Genomic DNA, 22,293 nt, shown 5'->3' with positions numbered 1-22,293 from the left:
AAAGACATTTAAAATTTTTTGACATCAATATTCCCAAACGTTGATGCATCCATGGTACAATGAAGAGAAGGTAGGCCAACTTTGAAAAACTTGCAAGTATAGAGGTCTACCCGTTTGGCTTGTAATGCCAGAATTAGTATCAAAACAATAAAAAATCATACAACTTGTTGCATTTATTTTGAATAATTAATTGAATAATGCGATAACTGAATGAAAGGTCAACACTTCTTTTCAAAATCATGTACTATATATCCCTAAAGGATTATTTCGCTACAAAAACTCTAGATTTTGTCGATGCATAAGTTGAAATAAACATTTTGAAAACACCCGAATTTGAGTATTTTCTGAACAATTTTTTTGTTTTTGAAAAGAAAACACATACATAAACAAATAAAGATGACATATTAAGCCAAGAAAATAAAAAATTAAAATCATATGGTATCATAGCCCTACCTTGATATCATTGTATCATGGATGCATCTACCTGTATTGTTCTACCATGAAATAGACTACTAAATATGCAATTATTGGGTTTGTTTATTTTTAATTTTCCAACAAAATTCTTATATTGGGGAAAACCCGTGAGTCAAAAATGGAATTTTTGGATTATTCCACAAGATTGAGTCTAAAGTAGTAGGACAATACAGTTCCATCCCAAAATTTTTAAATATGCATTTATTTTGCAACCAAATTGAAAATAATGCCAAATTATTGTATTTTTTATTCAAAACAATACACACACATACACAAAATGTGTATATGTTCTGACAGAATAAGGGCACCAAAATAAAAAAAAAATGTAAAAAATTTTGTACGAAAATAATTCATATCCTCCGAAAATTCTTTCAAAACCATTAAGATACTTAAATCGAAGGAACGGTTATGGGGTGGACTATCCGTAATGGTGAGTAATTACACAGTGCAACATAGCATGAGAACTATATTGTACTTGTTGTATAATTTGTTTACTTGAGTGTAAATGAGTCTGGCGTACTGACACAAATGATATTCGCCAATGTAAACTACTAAATTTTCCGTGGGTTGCCAACTGTCTGAGTTTCATTGTTCATGTGGCATCACTGCTAGCTTTATATTTTCTAACACTGGCTTGTGGCAACTTTGTTTGTTTATGGTGTTTTGCCATTACCCCAAGATACATACACACATATATCGGCGTTTCATAAAATTTGTAAACGTGCTTCAAAAAATTCAACAAAATGTCTAAAAAAGATAAAAAGTTAAAGAAAGCTAAGCCAAATGCGGATCAAGAAGCGAATCAAACAGAAACAAATGACAAGCAGCAACAAAATGATTCCGAATTCCCAACTGATTGGGATGTAGATGTGTACCGCCGAGAATATGAAAGTGAAGAACACTGGCTACTGAGAAAACGCTTCATGGAATTCCACAAAGACAAGTTCCCCGAAGATAAACTTGTATGTTTAGCTCAGGTTTTTACAAACATGGAATTTATGGGTTGTAAATATCCCGCCGAGACAATGGCTATGGTGGCTGAACTATCTAAAGAAGTGGCCAAAGAATTCCGGGCCGGCAGAGCAAATCGTTTAAAGAGAACATTTGTTGCGGCCTCCGATGCAGCCGAGGCCAGGGCTAAAGGTAGACGTAAAAATAATTAACAAAGCTATTCAATTTTATGTTTATTTTTAAGTACAAATAAGTGAGTAGTAGTTAACAGACGTAGAAATGGATATGTCTAACGATTGAACGATTCCACCTCTCTTGATATTTTAAAACATTAGGACGCAGATCGACGCAGCAAACAAACGATGGTCAAAGCACACAACAATTGCAGGGTCAAAAGAGAAAGCATTTTGACATAGGAAGTACTGGCGAAACACAACCACCCACAAAGAAGATGCCGCAAGTAGATCTTTTCTCTGGTCTTAAACATAAACAATTTATTTTATTTTTAAATGGCGGCCGCCAATGTATTCAACTGTCTGCTCAGCGAAGTCATGTACCCTTTGAGGAAAAAGAAATTCCAGCGGAAAACAATATAAAGTAAGTGGAAATTCTTACGAGCTGCCAGTTTTATGATTTAACGCAATTTGTTTTCTTTAGGAAAGTTGAGATACGTCTAAATAACAACGTTGTGGCCTTAGCAACAGGAGAAAACTTGAAGTTAGCCAAGGCAAATGCATTTACTTGTGCTTTGGAGAAACTTCAAAATGAATGCTATACTATAAAGGTAAGAAATGTACTAGTAGAAGTGGTATAATGCGTCATTCAGTCATTCTAAATATATTGAGTTTGCTGAGACCTGAGTTTAATAAACACAAACTCAAATTAGGGACAATTCTAAATCTGTCCTATTCTAAGTGAATGGTGAAAAGTAAAGAATTTGAAGAAAATATAAATTTTGTTGTGGCAAAATGATCAGCATTAATCCCCTTATTGTTGTTTTTATAAAAACAACGTTTGTTTATTAGTGGAGAACGGTGGTAATGTTTAAGGCAGGGAATATCTAGGTTTCGGAAAGATCCACCAACCCCCATCAGTTTCCTTGTTTATTGTCTGGGATATTCTCCCCAGAAGTTATTTTAAAAATAACTTCTATGACAAAAAACTTTTTTAACCAAGTGCCGAGATCGTAAGCTCAATAGAACTAAAATTCTTTGGAAAATCTTCTAAATCTTACCACCGCACTTTTAAGCATTTTCATATTACTCCACTTGTTATGCTTTCGTTTTACACGAACGAAATAGCATAACCATGTAAGATTGTTTTGACTGTTAAAACGAAAACCCCTTCGTCGACCGTGTCTTGTCTATTAATAGAACAGTGTTGTTCGGGATACCATAGTATTTTGTTGCTGCAAAATGGTCAAACTTAATCCCTTTATTGTTGTTTTTATAAAAACCTGGTAAACATTACCATCGTTCTCCACTAATAAACAAACGTTGTTTTTATAAAAACAACAATAAAGGGATTAAGCTTGACTATTTTGCAACAACAAAATTCTATGGTATCCTGAACTGAAATTTTAAATATTTATAAATTACGTTGTTGCAAAATGGTCAGGCTTATCCCTTTATTGTTGTTTTTGTAAAAACAACGTTTGTTTATTAGTGGAGAACGATGGTAATGTTTACCAGGGGGTAAGGCAGGGAATACCTAGGTTTCGGAAAGAGCCACCAATCCTCATCAGTTCCCTTGTTTTTGTCTGGGATATTCTCCCCAAAAGTTATTTTAAAAATAACTTCTATGACAAAAAACATTTTTTTTACCCAAGTGACGAGATCGTAAGCTCAATAGAATTATAAATTACATAATTATATTTCCAGCAAAATCCTGATAGAAAAACAATTAAAATTGAAAAGAACAACAACAAAGCCGTTTGTGAGGTTATTAAAAGTGAGGTAGATGCAGCATCTGTAGATAAAAAATTGGATGATAACAACAAAGGTTTTAGAATGATGAAAATGATGGGTTGGTCTGGTGGTGGTTTAGGATCGAAAAAACAAGGACGAGAAGATCCTGTAGAGTAAGTAATTATAACTCCGGAATTTGAACATGGTACACGTAAACAAATCATCATCACTTGTAGATACTTATTTAAAAGTAACCGTTCGGGTTTGGGAAAGGAAGATTGTAAAATGGACAAACAATATTTCAAGAATATACTAAGGAACTATGTCGAATCAGACGACATACGAGAACTGCAATTTGAACCAACCTTTACCAAGGAAGAGAGAGCTTTACTACACGAGTGAGTATAGTGTATTAAATTATATTGTTATATTTTCTGAATTATTTTCTTTCTCGAAGGATTGCAAAAAATTTCAACCTAAAATCTTCGAGTTATGGCCAGGGTGAACAACGACGTTTGATCATCACCAAAAAGACGATCACAGATAATCAAATACTGCACGAAGTGTTAATCAATAAAAATACACGATTCCTTGATAGATATTTAGTACAGGTGCCAAAGTGTAAGAGACATATATTTCCTGATCACACTGAGACGCTGACCCTGTAGTATCAAAACATATTCTTAGTAATATGTTAATGTATTAGGACTAAGTTTTATTTGCTGCGTTAATTATAGGTTTGTCGTAACTTTATAGAAAATGTTAAGAATTAATCTGTAAGCAATTTCAAATAAACATTTGAATATAAAATAATGTCCAAAATTTGTTTATTTTCATCAATTTCCGAAAGCATTTTTAACAATGCTCTATACAAAAATTCTTGTTGAATGAAAAAAATAGCTAAAGATTATTTCTTTACTGCGCCCAAACGGCTTGGATCCTGACTGGGATAATGCACTTGTCCGGGAGCACCACCAGCCATTCCCGGTGGTGGTGGTATTGAATCTAATGAACTTGAGGCAGCAGATGCTGCCGCAGCGGATGTTGATGCCATTGGCATGGAATAAGGCGCGGCATAGGCCTGTGAATATAACTGCTGATATGAGGAGGCGGGTATGAGTGATGGTGGTATTTGATGCAATTTCATGCCGGGAGGTAGTACGGTGACTTGTTCTTGTTGTAAATTAAAGAAGTCATTTGGATTTGTTGCTGTGGCTGGTGCTATAGCATTCAATTCAAAACGACGATCGGTTTTAGCAGCTCCTTGTTTAGCCTGTGAATGTGCCCATTTGATTGTGGCCTTTTTGCCTTGCAATATTAGCTTATTGAAACTCTTTTCTGCAGCCAATTCCGCAGCAGAACGTTTTGTGTACTGTACAAATGCACATTGTTGGCGTGGAACTAAAGCTATTGAACGTATTTCACCGAATTGGTAAAAATGATCCCTCAACTCGGGTTCAGTTATATCTTCTGGTAAATTGCCCACGTATAGTGTGGTAATATTTCGATCTTCTGGAGGTTCCAATGTAGGCAAAGAAGCTGCCCGCTTCATAATTTTTTCAGCTACTGGATCATTGCGTCCATAGTAACGATCCTTAATATTTTGTTCACACAACGGATCATCGGGTTCATTTGGTTTGTCATGACGATATGGACACTCTTCACCTCTTTTACACTCACCCTTAACCCAAAATGAGCAAATATGTGGTCTATTACGTTTGTAATAGGGTGCTGTCCGAGCCAATTTTGACAACATATCACTGGCAGCCAGAGATTTTCCAACTTTTCCAGCCGCTTCGGTGCCATCGCCATCTTGCAATTCACGATCAATGTTCTGTATGTAATATTCCTTATTGACATCACTTTGAGGTAAATTGTCGGCCACTTTTAGAGCTGCATCCCTCACTTGAATGGGTAAGCCATATTCCAAGTCAAGAAGACAAGTTTGGCATACATTTTTCAATCGTGCACAGGTTTGACAAATTTCCGTTTTCTTGAAACGCATTCTTGCTCCGGGACACCATCGAAATATAGTGAAGGGTCTTGTACAAATCTTGCATTCCTTACCAAAGCGTTCTTTAATCATACGAACATATGGATTATCACCCAAACATGTCTGACAAAGTATGGGAAATTCGGCATCTTCCCAGTTCTGCCGATTGTACGTGTTGGTTGTCTTGGACATTGACATTTTTCCTTATTGTCTTTATTACAGTGGGGTTTCCAAATATTGTAACAATTTTTACGAACTTTTCTCCATTAAGTATATACAAAACGAAAATGAAAAAAACTATGCCACACAACTAAGCGTGAAGTAATACAAAAGACATTTGGTCTGGAATTAATTTCGGTGTTGCCAGATTTTTATTGTGCCAAATGATAAAATGTTAACATAGTTTGTTCACACAAGTTCGGTAAGTGGAATAAAATTACCTTAAACAGACAGGAACATTTTACAGGAAAAAGTAAAGTTTTACAGACTCTCTCTTTTAAATATTCGTTTTTCATTGTTTTCAGTTATAATCTTATCTAATCCGACTTATCCTTTAAATTACTGTTTCACTTCATTAAATTACTCGAGTGTGGAACCGGAATGACTGCATAATATTGCATAAAATTTTATAAAAAGTTATAAAAAGCATAAAATTTTATAAAAGTTAATAGGAAAATAAGGTGCAAGTACATAGAAATATTTTTTTAATGGCCTAGGTCATCGGCATTGTAATATAAAGAAGACAAAGTCATTTCAAATAAGCATTCTCATCTTTGCATTTTCTCGCCGTCTTTATTTTTAGTCGTAATCTCATCTGATCCGACTAATCTTATGATATATAAAATATGAAATCGTCATAAGCATTTGTAAATTACAGTTTCATGATACTTATTTAAATAAATTACCAGAGTGTGGAACCGAAATTACTGATTAATACTCCAAATGGGAATTAAAAAAAAAATTAAAATACAATTCCTGCAACAAGTCGGAGAAAATTAAGGTGCAAGTACATATTAATAATTTTTTAATGGCCTAGGTCATCGGCATGGTAAAGTCATTTTAAATAAGCATTCCCATCTTTGAATCTTCTGTAATTTACCTTGTCAAAATTCACTGAATCAAAAATAAGCTCCCATCTCTGATTTATGTATATACAATGGATTTATAAAAGTAAATTTTGACAATGAGATGTTGTCAAATTAATAATTTTGAAAAAAAAATTTAAACATATAATTGCATGACTTTGCCTCCTTAATTCTACCATGGTTATCGGCTGACTTTGTTACATTTAATATTATGCAAGTTTACTTGTGGCAAGTTTCTGTTTATATGAGGGAGGGGTAAGGGGAGCGGAAATGGCAGAAAATTGTTCATACTTGTAATTTTCTGGCAATCCATATTGTGTTTTTATTGTTATACAACAATATAAATAGCAATGACAGAAAAGACACCGCTGAAAAACAAAGTCATTAAAGTCCTGAATCAGGCTAGGCGAGCTACTGGCTGCAATTTTTATCTTTTGAACTTGCCTCTTGCATTTAGACAAGGCAATTATTTTCAGCAATTTGCTTTTTCAACATTACTTTGTGGATAGCTCGAATGGCCTCCATGTAAACATAGGCTTACATAAGTATGTATGTCTTACTTATTATATTGGCAACTCTAAAATTAACAGATGATGTTAATAAACAAACTAGATATAAACAAGAAAACGTTTGGAAACCAATTTTCTATTTTCCTGATAACCTGAATAATGTCCGCAACAACTTCTGATCCTCCCATTAAACGTTACAGACGGGAGGAGGACAATAAATCAGATCTGGAAGAAGACGATGACAAGTACGTGCCGTATGTTCCAGTAAAGGAACGAAAAAAGAAGCAGCTTATGAAACTGGGGCGCATAGTTCAATTGTCCAACGAAGATTCCAAGCCGAAGTCATCCAGTGAAAATGAAAACGATGAAGACTCACAAAATGCCAACGATCCAGAAGTGTGGGGGCGCAAATATAATATTAGTTTATTGGACCAACATACAGAACTGAAGAAAATAGCTGAAGCGAAAAAGATTAGCGATGTTGAAAAACAGCTTAAGGAAGAAGAAAAAATCCTTGAAAGTGTCCAACAACAGAAAGCTCTTATGGGTGTTGCTGAGTTGGCCAAGGGTATACAGTATGATGAACCGATTAAGACAAGTTGGAAGCCGCCGCGTTATATTATTGAGATGTCTGAACAAAAACGTAATGCTATACGTAAACGTTTGAGGATATTGGTGGAAGGTGTAGATGTGGCTCCGCCTATACGTAGTTTTAAAGAGATGAAATTTCCCAAGGGTATATTGAATGGGTTGGCTGCAAAGGGTATCAAGAAACCTACACCGATACAAGTTCAAGGAATACCTACAGTACTTTCGGGACGAGATTTGATTGGCATTGCATTTACCGGATCGGGTAAAACATTGGTGTTTGTTTTGCCAATTATTATGTTTGCCCTAGAGCAGGAGTATCGATTGCCATTTGCACGTAATGAAGGTCCTTATGGCTTGATTATTTGTCCATCCAGAGAATTGGCGAAACAAACAAATGATATAATTATGGTAAGTGTGAAAACATTTTTTTCCATTAAAAATTGCTTATTCACTCGGAGAAATTGTTTACTGTCCGCCTTCTAAAAAAATACCATTTGATAAATCTTTTAGTAATCTTCCTACGTCTAAATGTGTCCATACCTATACTGCGTTGTAGTAGAATACGTGGCACAAATAGATCAATCTGAAGGAAACAAGGAAGGAAAAACGTTTTTTTAAAGGATTTATTTTTAAGGGATCTTTGTTCGAAAAAAAAAACATAACCGATTCTTTTTCCACAATGAACACTGACATCGAGTTTATACATAACTTGAGTGCTTTAGGGACTGCTCGGATATCTCCCGCACTAGCTCCTTTCTGGCAGGTCTTTTGTCATGTAGGGTTTTGACCCTAAAATGGTGCATTTGTCTTTCATCTTATTTATTTGTTCATAGACAGTTTAGGACAGAAGACTTATGCAACAGTTTCTCTGTCCATATTAGATATCTTAGCATAAAGGATGAGATAAAAAAATTGCAACAAAGTCAAACGCCATAATTGTTACATTTTTTTAAATTTCATTGAATGAAGGCAAAACATTTCGGAAATAGCATCAAATTTTAAAATAATAATGATTTTAATTGGTCACCTTTGGTCTTCAAACGGCCGTCACACGCTGCCCGAATGTTGATCTGCGGTATTTTGGCCCATTCCCGACGTAGCGTTTGCTTGAGTTGATCGACACCGGATTGGTATCCGGAGATTTTGGTGGCCATTGTGCGCTGGAAACTAAGCGAGGAACTTCATTTCGTAACCATTCTTGGGTGGTGCGTGCTGAGTGCGATGGTGCCGAGTCCTGTTGGAAAAAATGTTTGCGTGCCCAAGGCTTTAATACACCTTCAAAAATATTTTCGCGATAATATTCGGCATTTATTCTGATGCCACGGTCGATTTATACGAGTGGAGAGCGACCAGCAGCTGTTATGGCGGTCCACACCATCAGGATGGCCAGCGCTTGAATTCTGTTGGCCATCCGAAGGTGCACATTTTCAGCTGACTTTTGGCAAGTAAACACGATCATTTTGTTTGTTTACAAACTGCTGGACAACGAACGTTTTCTCATCGGAGAAAACCAAATTCGATAGTTCAACACTTTCGGCCTATTTTCTTTCTCACCAAAATACTTTTGTACGCTTGTAATCAATATAATGAGCTGTCACTGGAATAATTTTAATAGCTGTCAGACGAGTGGCTTAGAAATGACAGCAGTATGAAGTTGGTTGCAGTTTTTGCATCTCACCCTGTATTATCCATAATGGCCAACTTTACTAAAAAATTCGATATCTGGTTAATAATCTAAAATTCTTCATTTTCTTTTTTATTCTATTACTTTTAAAACATTTTTTTTACTAATTTGAACTCCATTATTCTATGTTCTATTTTACAGCATTATAGTCGACATCTGGTAGAATCGGGGATGCCTGAAATACGTTCCTGCCTTGCCATCGGAGGTATTCCAGTTTCTGAAGCCATCGATATTATATCAAAAGGTGTACACATTATGGTTGCAACACCTGGTCGTCTCATGGATATGTTGGAAAAGAAAATTGTTACTTTGGACGTGTGTCGTTATCTGTGTATGGATGAAGCAGATCGTATGATTGATATGGGTTTTGAAGAAGATGTTCGTACGATTTTCTCATTCTTTAAGGCTCAGAGGCAAACTTTGCTCTTTTCAGCTACTATGCCGAAGAAAATTCAAAACTTTGCCATATCAGCTTTGGTAAAACCAGTAACAATAAATGTGGGCAGAGCTGGCGCAGCTTCTATGAATGTTACCCAGGAAGTGGAATATGTGAAGCAAGAGGCAAAAGTTGTGTATTTGTTGGAATGTTTACAGAAAACCGCACCACCGGTACTCATTTTCGCTGAAAAGAAACAAGATGTTGACTGCATACATGAATATTTGCTACTAAAAGGTGTGGAGGCCGTGGCAATTCATGGCGGTAAAGATCAAGAAGAACGTTCACGTGCAGTCGATGCATATCGGGAAGCACAAAAAGATGTACTTGTGGCCACAGATGTTGCCTCTAAAGGTTTAGATTTTCCAAATGTTCAACATGTCATTAATTTCGATATGCCTGAAGATATTGAGAATTATGTGCATCGTATTGGTCGTACAGGTCGTTCAAATACTAAAGGTTTAGCCACAACATTTGTAAATAAGACAACAGATCCATCGGTACTATTGGATTTGAAACATCTGCTTATTGAAGCTAAACAAAATGTACCAGATTTCCTGCTAGAGTTGTGTCCAGAATCAGAACAATATTTGGATTTGGGCGACTCACATGGTTGCAGTTATTGTGGTGGTTTGGGCCATCGTATTACCGATTGTCCGAAGCTGGAAGCAATTCAAAGCAAACAGGCATCAAATATTGGACGAAGAGATTATCTTTCGAATACAGCTGCAGATTATTAGAATTCTGTATGTTCTGTATGTGTATGGACTGTAATCTAAGATTTTTTTTTGTAAAAATACTATAAAAATATCGTAAAACATAGATAATAATTGTGTTTTAATGCATCGTGATTTTACACGGAATATTCAAGATCTGCCAACATTCAAATAAATCTAACCAAAACAATTTCGAAAATGTTGATTAAAACTAAAAAGGTTTCAACAAAAAGTTTGTTTGTCTTAAAAATTGTCTATAAACTTCGTATAAATGAATATGGTATTCAGACTATATTCATGGAGCTGTATTGAAGAATGATTTCTGTACATGTACGTGTATAACATTTGTTCTTGGTAGTGATAAGAAAATTCGAAGAACAAACCTGAAATATTTAATTTTGTTTTCTTTAAATTGCACTGTGCGACAATATTACATTTTTTTCTTAATAATTAAGATAGGATTGAGATTCTTTGAAATTAAGTTTCTTCGAAAATATTGCAGATAAAAATACGAGTCCCATTTTGGTTGACAATTTTAACCCTCAAACTAGTCGACAAAGGGGCCTTATTATTTTTTCTTTTAATATGAATTAAAACTTTGATTTAAACGGGTTCGTGGCAAGTCAAAATACTTTAAAAAATTACAGGGTGAGATGAAAAAACTGCAACCAACTTTAGACTGCTGTCATATCGAAGCCACTCGTCCGACAGCTGTTAAAATTATTCCAGTGACAGCTCATTTTATTGTTTACAAGCTTACAAAAGCAATTTGGAGAGAACTTTCCAGAAAAAAAGTTATTCGTGGTAGAATTCAAGCGTGATTTCTTTATATTTGGCTGGAAAACCTCAAGTGGCTATCGTTAGAGCACTGCAGCATTTAAATGTGAATCAATCTTTTGTGTATCGTACCATCACTCGTTACCGTGATACTGGTAGCATAGTCCGACGTCAAGGAAGTGGACGGAAGAAAACAGCAACATCAGCAGAAATGGTTCGAAACGTAAAGAAGCGACTTGATCGAAACGTACGCCGCAGTGGCCGAAAAATGGCTCCTGAGTTGAACATATCGCAATATTCCATTTGGCAAATATTGAAAAATGAGCTCGGGCTAAAGCCATTGAAATTCCTAAAAGTTCAAGAACTTATACCGCATTCGTGCCAAAGGTGACCAATTCGAACAAATCTAAACTTATTCTAAAATTTGATGCTATGTCTGGCATTTCTTGCCTTCATTCAATAAAATTTAAAACAAAATTAAAAATTATGGAGTTTGACTTTGTTGCAGTTTTTTTATCTCACCCTGTATTTGCCATAAAATTCTACTATAGGTAGAAAAATCTTTTGGAACAGAATAAATACCCACGTATAGCACCAATGCATAATAATAATTCACAAAACAAAAAAAATTAAGAATTTAAATTGAAAATAAGATCGATCATCCTGTAAATGTGTCGTAAACTGTAAACTTCTTGAGCCTACGACATATCAGTCTAGAAGTTATAGCCGGTTCTTTTTTTAATTCTTTGTATTTCCAATTTAAAGCCTATCGAAATACATACATTATTCAAAAAATAAAAAAAATTGAAAATATATCAAGCGGAATCGATTATGTGCGTTTGTCGCTAATCTTTTGACCCGCAAACCAATGAAAATCTTTGGAAATCCCTGAATGCACTTTCCACGAAAAAAAGAACGAACTCTTAAAAATGTTTTGTTATCATTTAACAGCACTCGTCAACAAATTAAATTTTGAGAGACACCAATTTCTAATTGTCCAATTGAATACAGTGTTTATACCGTGTATATTTATTTATGTATGCTCCTAATCTGCGATTAAAATCAAATAGAATTCGAAAGATGTGAATGAGGAAAATACATATTACTGGAAGCCAGGCTAAAAGTCGAGTTCATGACATATTTAATGTATGCGTTACTGTTTGTGAATGATGAATATGTAAATAAACTGAAAACAACATCTAAAAACCAAATCAGTTTCATATCTGCTGTTATCTCTGGACGTATATGTGTGAGTTTGTGCTCAGCTTTTGTAGGTTTACTTTGTGGCTGGAATTGGGATTGGGAGAACACATTTGTGAATAAAAGGCGATCGTCGTTTTGATCGTAGCTTGACAAAATAAAATCACCGACAATCAGCATTTCAAGCTTAGTCTTTTGCAAAACGCTCTACGGAACGTACAATCTGAATAATAAAAAACAAACACAATTTGTTGAACGTTGAAGCGTGTAAACGTCTTACATTTGGCGGGCGGAAAACGAACGGACGTGCGGGTCTTGTGATAAGAGGAAATAAATTAATTCAAAACAACGAAAATAAATAAAAGGTATTATCGAACTATTTCGTTCGCAATACGTTTTAGATTTCGAGTAAAAGATAATTAAGAAAAAAAAAAAAAACAAAAGCTAATAATAATTCGTAATCGAATGCCATTATTGATTGATTGATGATGACGATCATGATGTGATATGCAAATTTGACAATAAAAAATTAAGAAATACTTAAAGATAGATAAATATTTGTCTATGTGTTTATTTTGTAAGCAAACAATTAGTGAGAGTTTTTTCTGGTGATGTTTTGGGTAAAACCGGTAACCATTCAACGCCAGACATATTAGTTTTAAGAAATTAATGGTTATAACGAATTGGAGTTCATATCTCAATTTTTTTTCCGAAAAAAAATAAATTTCTTTAATGAGCAAATAATTGTTAATTATGGTGGAGGAAGTGAAATTGATTTATAAATATTAAACCCCAAAGTATGAATTGGGAACTCAATTTAGGCATGCATCTTTTCATTCTCCAGCGGAGGAAACAATTATATTTAAACGACAGTATAAATGCCAGGAGAAATGCCAAAATATACAAAGATTTCTATCCTTAAATAACTTAAAATACAAAATAACAATAAAATATATATATAGACTAGTAAGGAAAGAATAAAAGTCGGACAGGGCCGCAAATATCAAAAACCCACCATTTTAGATATTAATATAGATATACAGGGTGAGATATAAAAGCTGCAACAAAGTCAAACGCCATAATTTTTACATTTTTGTTTAATTTTATTGAATGAAAGCAAAAAGGTCGGAAATAGTATCCAATTTTAGAAAAAGTTTAGATTTCTTCGAATTGGCCACCTTTGGCATGAATTATGGCCTTCAAACGGCCAATGAATGTTGGAATGTCCAAGGTCTGCGGCCAAAATGTTTGCGTGCTTAAGGCTTTAATAAACCCAACAGTATTTTTTTGGGATAATATTAAGCATTTATTCTGATGCCACGGTCGAAGAGCGACCATCTGCTGTTATGGCGGCCCACACCATCATAATGGCCGGCGCTTGAGTTCTGGTGGCCAAGGTGCACATTTTCAGCTGACTCTTTGGCAAGTAAACACGATCATTTTGTTTGTTTACAAACTGGTTGCAGTTTTTTCATCTCACCCTGTATTTTATGTAAATAATATAGGCGTGGGTACGTAAAAGCAAAATCGGAGGATACATAACCCAGAGCTATACCAAAATATATACCGATATGACAATATCACTAACCAAAAACTATGTACTGAAAAACTTGTAATATGTACCTGAAAACTGGCAAATCTTAAAAATTTAAAAAAAAAAATTAGGCAAAAGTGGAAACATATGTCGCATTGTCGCTTTACTATAAGAACTTTGCCGTGTAGAAGGATTTTCATTTAATTTTAAATTTTGTACTAGTTTCCCGTTCCCATATTAAGTTTGTCATTCCGTTTGTAACACCTCGAAATATACATTTTAGACCCCACAAAGTATATATATCCTTCAACAGCATAAAATTTTATGTCGATTTAGAGATGACCGTCCGTCTGTCCGTCTGAGGAAATCACTCTAGCTTCGGAACGAATTGAATTAGATTGATAAAATTTTACTCAAATGTATGTTATGTCTGCAGGACTTTTGGTAGTGAAAATGTGCCATGTAGGTCCACGTTTTGTTATAGCCCCCATATAACGGTACCTCCCGATATTCGGTATTTTGATGATTTTAACGACATTATTCACCGGAATTCTTTCAAATTTGGTATTTGATGTTCGTAATAAATACTACAGCCTATGACAGGAGATTGTCTGTATTTGTAAACTACAAAATGTTGTTCGATAACCCAAAAGCCCAGTAAATGAGACCGAATAATACAGTAACATCAGCTTATTGGAAAAATAGCTGCTTTGTGGCCGATGTATAAATGGAAAAATTTATAATAAATTTTTGGCAATAATTTAATTATTTTTCAAATAAAAGACACACAACGTTGTATTATACTAATTTAGAACTAATTTTGCTCTATAAAATGGGTTATTTTGATTTGGTTTACTCAACAGTTTGAAAGTGTAATGCCATATTTAAATGAATGCTGTTCGGTAAAATTTTGCAGAATTTGTGCGTAGTAGCTGAATAATTTTTACTGAAAATGTTATCGTACACACCTAATATTATCCAATAATTTGAAGTGAATTTTTAGATTCAAGTGAGTTTTTAAACTTTTGAAGGGATTTTTATCAATCATAAGGCATGTCTTATGTCTTATTTTTCACTACAAAAATTGTAATTTTGATTTGGTTTTCTCAACCATTTAAAAGTACTGCGCAGCTGTTTTCTTGCTGAATTTTTCAAAATATTGTTCGATAACTTTTTTTTAAATATTTTGACGTGAAGGAGAAAGTCTTTCGGTAAACTTTACTGATAAATTTTTACTAGAAAATCAGCACTATAATATTTATGAACTGACCGAACACTTGCATGCATCTAGTTTGGTAGGTAAACAATCTGTCTTCTGCGACTTGCGTGGCGCAAATAGGTACACCGATATAATATCATGGTGTTGGACGAGATTAGTATTCTGAATCTTTCAAATTTCAAAAATAGATATTTATTTCATCTTATGTATGTGAAGTATATATAGCACAGAAAATTCCTGTTCTTTGCTTTAAGGCGTGGTTTTTAATGATTCAATTCTAGCTTCACTTTTCTTTAGAATTCTAATGTTATCAGTTTTTTTTCGGTTGAAATTAATTATTGTACTTATTGTATGTTTATATAAGTGAGTATGTTTTTTAAACATCTTATCAAAGGTAATAAATGCAAATACAAAAGAAATCACTTGGAAAATATGTGTCAATGTAGAGATTGGCGGTTAGAATTGAACTCATGTTCGTACTAGTTTCAGTGATAAGTAAATAGTGTCTAGTATAAGTCCTCACGTAAACATACCCAGGAACAATTTGGTATTACCAAGTAGTAAGTAAAGACGGCACAAAGTGTGCATGTTTGTCACTAAACCAAAGGTCATAAGATTGCAAGTTTAACATCTTTAATGTTAAATTAGACACAAATTCAATACTAATACTTAAAAGGTAAAAAATGTATATTTCTACAGTTTAACTCGGATTCTGATACCTATTTTTTTATACCCTTAGCCAGATGATCAGAGCTGGTATACATAAATTGATGAGAAAAGATGTATCGCATTCAAATAGCGACTTTAGACCAAATGAGCTACTCCTTTTTCAAATGTAATTTAAAACATTTTGTTAAAATTCGACAATTAATTTTGTAAATTGTAACATTTTAATTGTAACTCGAGATTTCCATTTGTTATTCGTAACATTTTAATTGTAATTCGAGAATTACACTTTTATTCGCAGTGTTCCACTTAAATTTCGAAATATTTCATTTTTAGTTTAAATGTTATTGAATGAATATCGGAAATAGCATCAAATTTTAGAATAAGTTTAGATTTGTTCGAATTGGTCACCTTTGGCACGAATTACGGCCTTCAAATGGCCAACTAAACCGTCACTGTTATGGCGGCCGCACCATGGCCGGCGCTTGAGTTCTGTTGGCCAACCGAAGTTGCACATTTTCAGCTGACCTCTTTGGCAAGTAAACACGATCATTTTGTTTGTTTACACACTGCTGGACAACTAATGTTTTCTCGTCTGAGAAAACCAAATTCGGCAGTTCACCATTTTCGGCCAAGCGAAGCAACTCTTTAGCTCTCTTAAGTCTATCTTCTTTCTGTTGCGGTTTGGAATTTCAATGGCTTTACTCCGAGCTCATTTTTCAATATTTGCCGAGTGGAATATTACGATATGTTCAGCTCACGAACCATTTTTCAGCCACTGTGACGCATGTTTCGATCAAGTCGCTTCTTTACTTTTCGAACCATTTCTGCTGATGTTGCTGTTTTCTTCCGTGCACTTCCTTGACGTCGGGCAACGCTACCAGTATCACGGTAACGAGCGATACTACGAGACACAAAAGAAATATTCACATTTAATTGCTGGAGTGCTCTAACGATAGCCACTTGTGGTTTTCCAGCCAAATATAAATAAATCACACTATCCCGCTTGAATTCCATCACAAATAACTTTTGTTCTGGAAAACTCTCATCAAAATGCTTATGTACGCTTGTAAACAATATAATGAGCTGTCACTGGAATAATTTTAACAGCTGCCAGACGAGTGGCTTAGAAATGACGGCAGTTTGAAGTTGGTTGCAGTTTTTTCATCTCATCCTGTAGATTCGTGTACGGCTCTGGCTTTGCTTTATGATATGTCACAAAATATGGGATGCGAAGACTTCAAGCTGCTTAAGTACCCACACCTTTAGGCCTTGTTTTTGAACTTCAAAGTAGAAACAGTAAGACATTAATCCGAAAGAATATAGCTTTACGAAGTGCTACAACAAAACCTCAGTTTAAATAATAATTACATTTGAACAACATTTCTGTAATTTCTCTAGACAAATTTCTTATGATGTCAAATAAGCATCTAGGCATTGTAGTATGTCAAACTCAAATTATATTAGAAGGTGACAGTAGGATTCGAGTGCGTCCTTTTGTACATATTTTTATAATATGTCAATAAATATGCCGTAACACAAAAAAAAAAAAAAAACCGTAGTTAAAATGGAAATCACCAGATGTGTCACCCTTTACACGGTCAATATATTTTTCTACAATTGAATAAAAACGTGTAGCAGGTATCAAATCATTTACGACAGTGACGCGTACAATGAATAAGTATCAAGTTTTGCATATCTTAATAGAACAACAACAATAATACAGTTAAATAATAACAACAATAATAATAATAAATATGAATCTTAAACAGTTTGCGTCTAGTGGCAATAAATTGTTAGTTGCACTTGAAAGTGTAATAGAGGTCATCGCGAGAGCTAATTGTATTGTATGCCAGTCATAAATAAACCACCACCACCATTTGTAGTTAATTTTATTTGAATTTTAAAAAATAAATATTTATTTAAAGTTATTAAAAACAAAGTCAAGTTCACAGAAACTAGGTTGTATGCCTCATAGATGTATGTTATCGAATAATTGTAGGGCTAATCCCATCGTTCCCATCGTGGAAGGATCCAGTAGGGAAGTTATTCCAAACGAAATTTATGCCATAACATTTTTATTTCGACTGGTTTGACAAATACGTAGTGTGTATTTTGAGGGAAATTTGAACGTCGGAGAATAAAAAAGTGGAAAAATGAAAGGGCCGAACTTTGAATACCCTGGAACGAATTTGAAATTTTTCAAAAATAAATAAATAACAATAATAAATAATTAAAATAAAAAGAATATTCCGTTAACAATTTTGTTCAAATCTTAAAAGTACTGAATATAGCGAATTACCGTTATTTTCCGTAGACAATTTTTCGCCACAGACTTTAGTACCCAAAATACCGAATATATAGCGGTACAGCTATATATGGGTTATAACTAAAGGTTAACATATACAGGGTGAGATGAAAAAACTTCAACCAACAGCTGTTTAAATAAGCTAATTATACTGTTTAAAAGCGTACAAAAGCATTTTGGTGAGAATTTTCCAGAAAAAAAGTTATTCGTGAAGGAATTCAAGCATCATAGTTTGATTTCGTTATAATTGGCTGGAAACACTCAAGTGGCTATCGTTAGAGCACTCCAGCATTTAAATGTGAAATGGTTCGAAAATTAAGGAAGCGACTTGATCGAAACCCGGCTCGTGAGCATCATATCGCAATATTCCATTCGGCAAATATTGCAAAATAAGCTCGGGGAAAAGCCATTGAAATTCCAAAACGTGCAAGAACTTACACCGCAACAGAAAGAAAATAGACTCAAAAAAGCTCGTGTTTACTTGCCAAAGAGGTCAGCAGAAAATGTGCACGTTCGGTTGGCCACCAGAACTTAAGCGCCGACTATGGTGATGATGTGGGCCTCCATAACAGCAGATTGTCGATCTCCGCTCGTATTAATCGTCCGTGGCATCAGAATAAATGTCGAATATTATAGCGGAAATATTCCGGAGGGTGTATTAAAGCCTTGGGCACGCAAACATTTTGGCCGCAGACCTTGGACATTCCAACAGGATTCAGCACCATCGCACTCAGCACGCGCCACCCAAGAATGGTTACAAAATTAGGTTCCTCGCTTCATTTCCAGCGCACAATGGCCACCAAAATCTCCGGATATCAATCCGTTTGACTATTGTGTCTGGATTTTGGAAAGCAAGGTTGACACAAAAAATAGCAGTGTTGATCAGCTCAAGTAGGGGCTTCACTGGGAATGGGCCAAAATATAGCAGAGCAACATTGGGGAAGCGTGTGACGGTTTTATTGGCCGTTTGAAGGCCATAATTCGTGCCAAAGGTGACCAATTCGAACAAATCAAAACTTATACTGAAATTTAATGCTATTTTCGACATATTTTGCTTTCATTCAATAAAATTAAAAAAAATGTAAAAATTATGGAGTTTAACGTTGTTGCAGTTTTGTTATCAGAGCCTGTATATTTTTGATCGGCCTGTCCGTCCGTCTGTTTTAATCACGTTAGAGTCAGAACGATTAAAGATGGGACGATAAAAGTCAGTCTTTTGTCTGCAGGCAGGTCAAGTTCAAAGATGGGGTATATCGGTCGACGATATCGTATATAACCCATAAACGGTTTTCGGTACAAGGGGGCTATATATACATGTATATCGATACTTTTTGGCTTAAGTTTTTTGAAATGGAGTTGTTATTTGCTGTTTCCAAGACCTAAACATGTCTCTAAACACAATCCAAAATTTTACCGTTGCTATTACTAAAAATAGACTTTGTTATTAAGGGCGAATTACAGTAAAATGCCACAAAGAAACAGCTCGTGTTGAATTCCTAAAATGAACACAACAAAAAATATCTCATTGCTCGTTTCTAAGCCTTAAACAATTACAATTGGTATTATATAAATAAACACGCTTAAGCATGATGAATATTAACCACAATTTTGTTTCATTTCATTATTTGTTTGTTGTGTTTATTTTAAATAAATTATTTATGTATGTATATCGCACACGCACGCACAAAATGTCCGTATGACAAATGTGATCAGCGATAAATCTCTTGAGATATTTCTCACGCCCTGTCAATTTTTTTGTTGTCCAACAAACCGAGATTCAAGACCACAATATAATTTGTTTTTAAATATTTTTGAACAATAAACTTCGTTTGCGGCAAAAACAAAATTGGCACAACACGTTTCATGTCAACGCCATAGTCATAATTTGTCTTAATTTTACAAAACAATTGAAAAGATTTTTTGAGAAACGATAAGAAATAAATACTTAAAACTGACGTAATTTTCGTACAGAATAAAGATTATTGCTTTTGGCCTAATATTGTATTTAGCTTTGGATTATTTTTTTATAGTACGTTTACATTTTATAGGACTTAGAGAGCCCAGTCGGTTTAAATTGTCAGTTCCACTGCATAAACCTTAAATAAATCTTCACAAAAAAGGTTAACCTAGAAATTTTCTAACGTAAACATGCCTTTAGCAAAGGAAATTCAGATTTGTAATCCTTTGACCGCGAATTCTGTGAAATAAACATCAACTAGCAAAAATTTACATTTGAGCAAATCCCGTATACATGTCATATATGTATTTCAGATGTCTAATTGAAACTTGAATATTTCAGCAAACGTTTTAGTAAAAATGTATCTTTAATTCAGAATTACTTAAAAACAAGTAAGGAAAGGGCAAAAGTTGGCCGGGGCCGACTATATGATATCCTACACCACTATGCGTTTTTAGTAGAGCTTACGTAACAAAAAAGTTTATATTGGGAATTTATGTGAAGTAGATCATACCAACTATGAACCAAATAACATTGCTGTATAGTGCATGATATGCCGTCGATAAGGATTATATTCGAACTTCAAATGCCAAATTTGAAACAATTCCGGTGAATAAAATCATAAAATCATCAAAATACCGAATATCGGGAGCTACCGTTATATGGGGGCTATATGAAAACGTGGACCTACATGGCCCATTTATCTCAATTCGTTCGAAAGATAGAGTGATTACAGCAGACAGACAGACACACAGACGGACATGGCTAAATCGTCTTAGAATTTTACGCTGATCAAGAATATATATACTTTGCTGGGTCTAAGATCATTATTTCGATAAGTAACAAAACGAATGACAAAATGAATATACCCTCCATAGTATGGTGGAGGGTATAAAAATATTTATTGAAGCAATAGATATAACGGACCGAGTTTCGCCAAATTTTAAAATTCGGTTGAATATGAAAAATCTATTCAATTTGGGCTGGTATTACATATATGGTGAACAATAACCGTAAAATCGGATGAAGATGTATAGCGAAGCTATATAGATATCTAAATTGATGTACATAAAATTTGGCAGTGGTGTTTTCGAGCAGTAGCTGATGTCCTGTGTCAAATACCATTGTTGTAGAGTACATATTACGGATATGAGGGACTTTAACTTTTAAAAAATCGGATGAAATATATAGATATGGGAGCCATAGCTATATCTGAACCGATTTTCAACAATTTAAAAGTACTTGTTTCTAGGATGAGTTCAGTTGCAATTGCCAAAATTCAATCCATTTGGGCTGATATTGGCCATTTGGTGCACAATAAACCTGACATCGGATAAAGATATATATGGGAGCCATATCCTAATCTGATCCGATCTCGATAAAACTTGACAGAGATATTTTTGTTTTTGTTGGTACCAGACCAAGTATCATTCTTGTGAAGTGCATATTACGCATGTGAGGGATTTAGAAACCTAAATCGGATGAAATATATATATATATATATATATATATATATATATATATATATATATATATGGGAGTTATAGCTGTATCTGAACCAATTTTCACGATATTTAATTTACTTGCTCTACGCTGAATTCGTTTGGATGTGCTAAAATCCGGGTCATTTGGATTGATATTGTCATTGAAGGCATACAGGCTGAGATGAAAAGCAGCAACAAAGTCAAATGCCATAATTTTTAAATTTTTTTGAATGAAATCAAAAAGTGTCGGAAATAGCATCAAATTTTAGATTAAGTTTAGATTTGTTCGAATTGGTCACCTTTGGCACGAATTATGGCCTTCAAACTGCCAATGAAACTGTCACACGCTGCTCGAATGTTGCTCTGCGGTATTTCGACCCATTCCCGGCGAAGCGCTTGCTTGAGGTGATCGACAATTTGGTATTTTTTAGTGCCAACCTTACTTTTCAAAATACTCCAGACACAATAGTCCAACGGATTGGTATCCGGAGATTTTGGTGGCCATTATGCGCTGGAAATGAAGCGAGGAACCTCATTTTGTAACCGTTCTAGGGTGGCGCGTTCTGAGTCCTGTTGGAATGTCCAAGGTCTGTGGCCAAAATATTTGCGTGCCCAATGCTTTAATACACCTCCAGAATATTTTCGCGATAATATTCGGCATTTATTCTGATGCCAAGGTCGATTAATGCTGCTGATGTTGCTGTTTTCTTCCGTCCACTGAATTTGGTTGCAGTTTTTTCATCTCACCCTGTATGTCTATCCTTCTCTCCAAGTTACAAACAAATGCAGAAAGATATGATAC

The 22,293-nt window shown here is 34.6% G+C and overlaps 4 protein-coding genes across 4 annotated transcripts in view; 3 read left to right on the top strand and 1 right to left on the bottom strand.

Annotated features, from left to right (window-relative positions):
* Window positions 1–1,132: 1,132 nt before the first annotated feature.
* On the top strand, window positions 1,133–4,145 carry LOC101889442 (uncharacterized). The gene is made up of 6 exons (XM_005190372.4): window positions 1,133–1,617; window positions 1,761–2,022; window positions 2,083–2,209; window positions 3,306–3,505; window positions 3,569–3,730; window positions 3,790–4,145. Exons 1-6 carry the CDS (start codon window positions 1,218–1,220, stop codon window positions 3,998–4,000), a joined length of 1,362 nt encoding a protein of 453 aa, XP_005190429.2. The 5' UTR covers window positions 1,133–1,217; the 3' UTR covers window positions 4,001–4,145.
* On the bottom strand, window positions 4,138–5,671 carry LOC101889609 (pre-mRNA-splicing factor RBM22). The gene has a single exon (XM_005190373.4). The coding sequence runs from the start codon at window positions 5,521–5,523 to the stop codon at window positions 4,240–4,242; it is 1,284 nt and encodes a 427-aa protein (XP_005190430.1). The 5' UTR covers window positions 5,524–5,671; the 3' UTR covers window positions 4,138–4,239.
* A 1,323-nt stretch (window positions 5,672–6,994) lies between these two features.
* LOC101889777 (ATP-dependent RNA helicase abstrakt) lies at window positions 6,995–10,564 on the top strand. Its single transcript, XM_005190374.4, has 2 exons — window positions 6,995–7,918; window positions 9,336–10,564. Exons 1-2 carry the CDS (start codon window positions 7,079–7,081, stop codon window positions 10,368–10,370), a joined length of 1,875 nt encoding a protein of 624 aa, XP_005190431.1. The 5' UTR covers window positions 6,995–7,078; the 3' UTR covers window positions 10,371–10,564.
* A 1,915-nt stretch (window positions 10,565–12,479) lies between these two features.
* Window positions 12,480–22,293, top strand: part of LOC101894545 (gelsolin) — an 82,896-nt gene continuing 73,082 nt past the window's right edge. Inside the window, exon 1 of the mRNA XM_059126933.1 lies at window positions 12,480–12,688. The gene's annotated coding sequence lies outside the window, so the exon portion shown is untranslated. The remainder of the gene's footprint in view (window positions 12,689–22,293) is intronic.

This window comes from Musca domestica, unplaced genomic scaffold (genome assembly GCF_030504385.1).
Source record: "Musca domestica strain aabys unplaced genomic scaffold, Musca_domestica.polishedcontigs.V.1.1 4, whole genome shotgun sequence".
Taxonomy (NCBI): domain Eukaryota; kingdom Metazoa; phylum Arthropoda; class Insecta; order Diptera; family Muscidae; genus Musca; species Musca domestica.
This window is presented reverse-complemented; position numbering and strand designations above follow the sequence as displayed.

What these genes read in the sequence shown, in the direction of transcription:
- LOC101889609 (XM_005190373.4), bottom strand. Translation starts at nt 5,523, where the DNA reads ATGTCAATGTCCAAGACAACCAACACGTACAATCGGCAGAACTGGGAA.
- LOC101889777 (XM_005190374.4), top strand. Translation starts at nt 7,079, where the DNA reads ATGTCCGCAACAACTTCTGATCCTCCCATTAAACGTTACAGACGGGAG. An exon ending in AAACAAATGATATAATTATG is followed by an intron (nt 7,919 to 9,335) that starts GTAAGTGTGAAA and finishes TCTATTTTACAG; the next exon opens with CATTATAGTCGACATCTGGT.
- LOC101889442 (XM_005190372.4), top strand. Translation starts at nt 1,218, where the DNA reads ATGTCTAAAAAAGATAAAAAGTTAAAGAAAGCTAAGCCAAATGCGGAT. An exon ending in AGCCGAGGCCAGGGCTAAAG is followed by an intron (nt 1,618 to 1,760) that starts GTAGACGTAAAA and finishes TTAAAACATTAG; the next exon opens with GACGCAGATCGACGCAGCAA. An exon ending in CCAGCGGAAAACAATATAAA is followed by an intron (nt 2,023 to 2,082) that starts GTAAGTGGAAAT and finishes TGTTTTCTTTAG; the next exon opens with GAAAGTTGAGATACGTCTAA.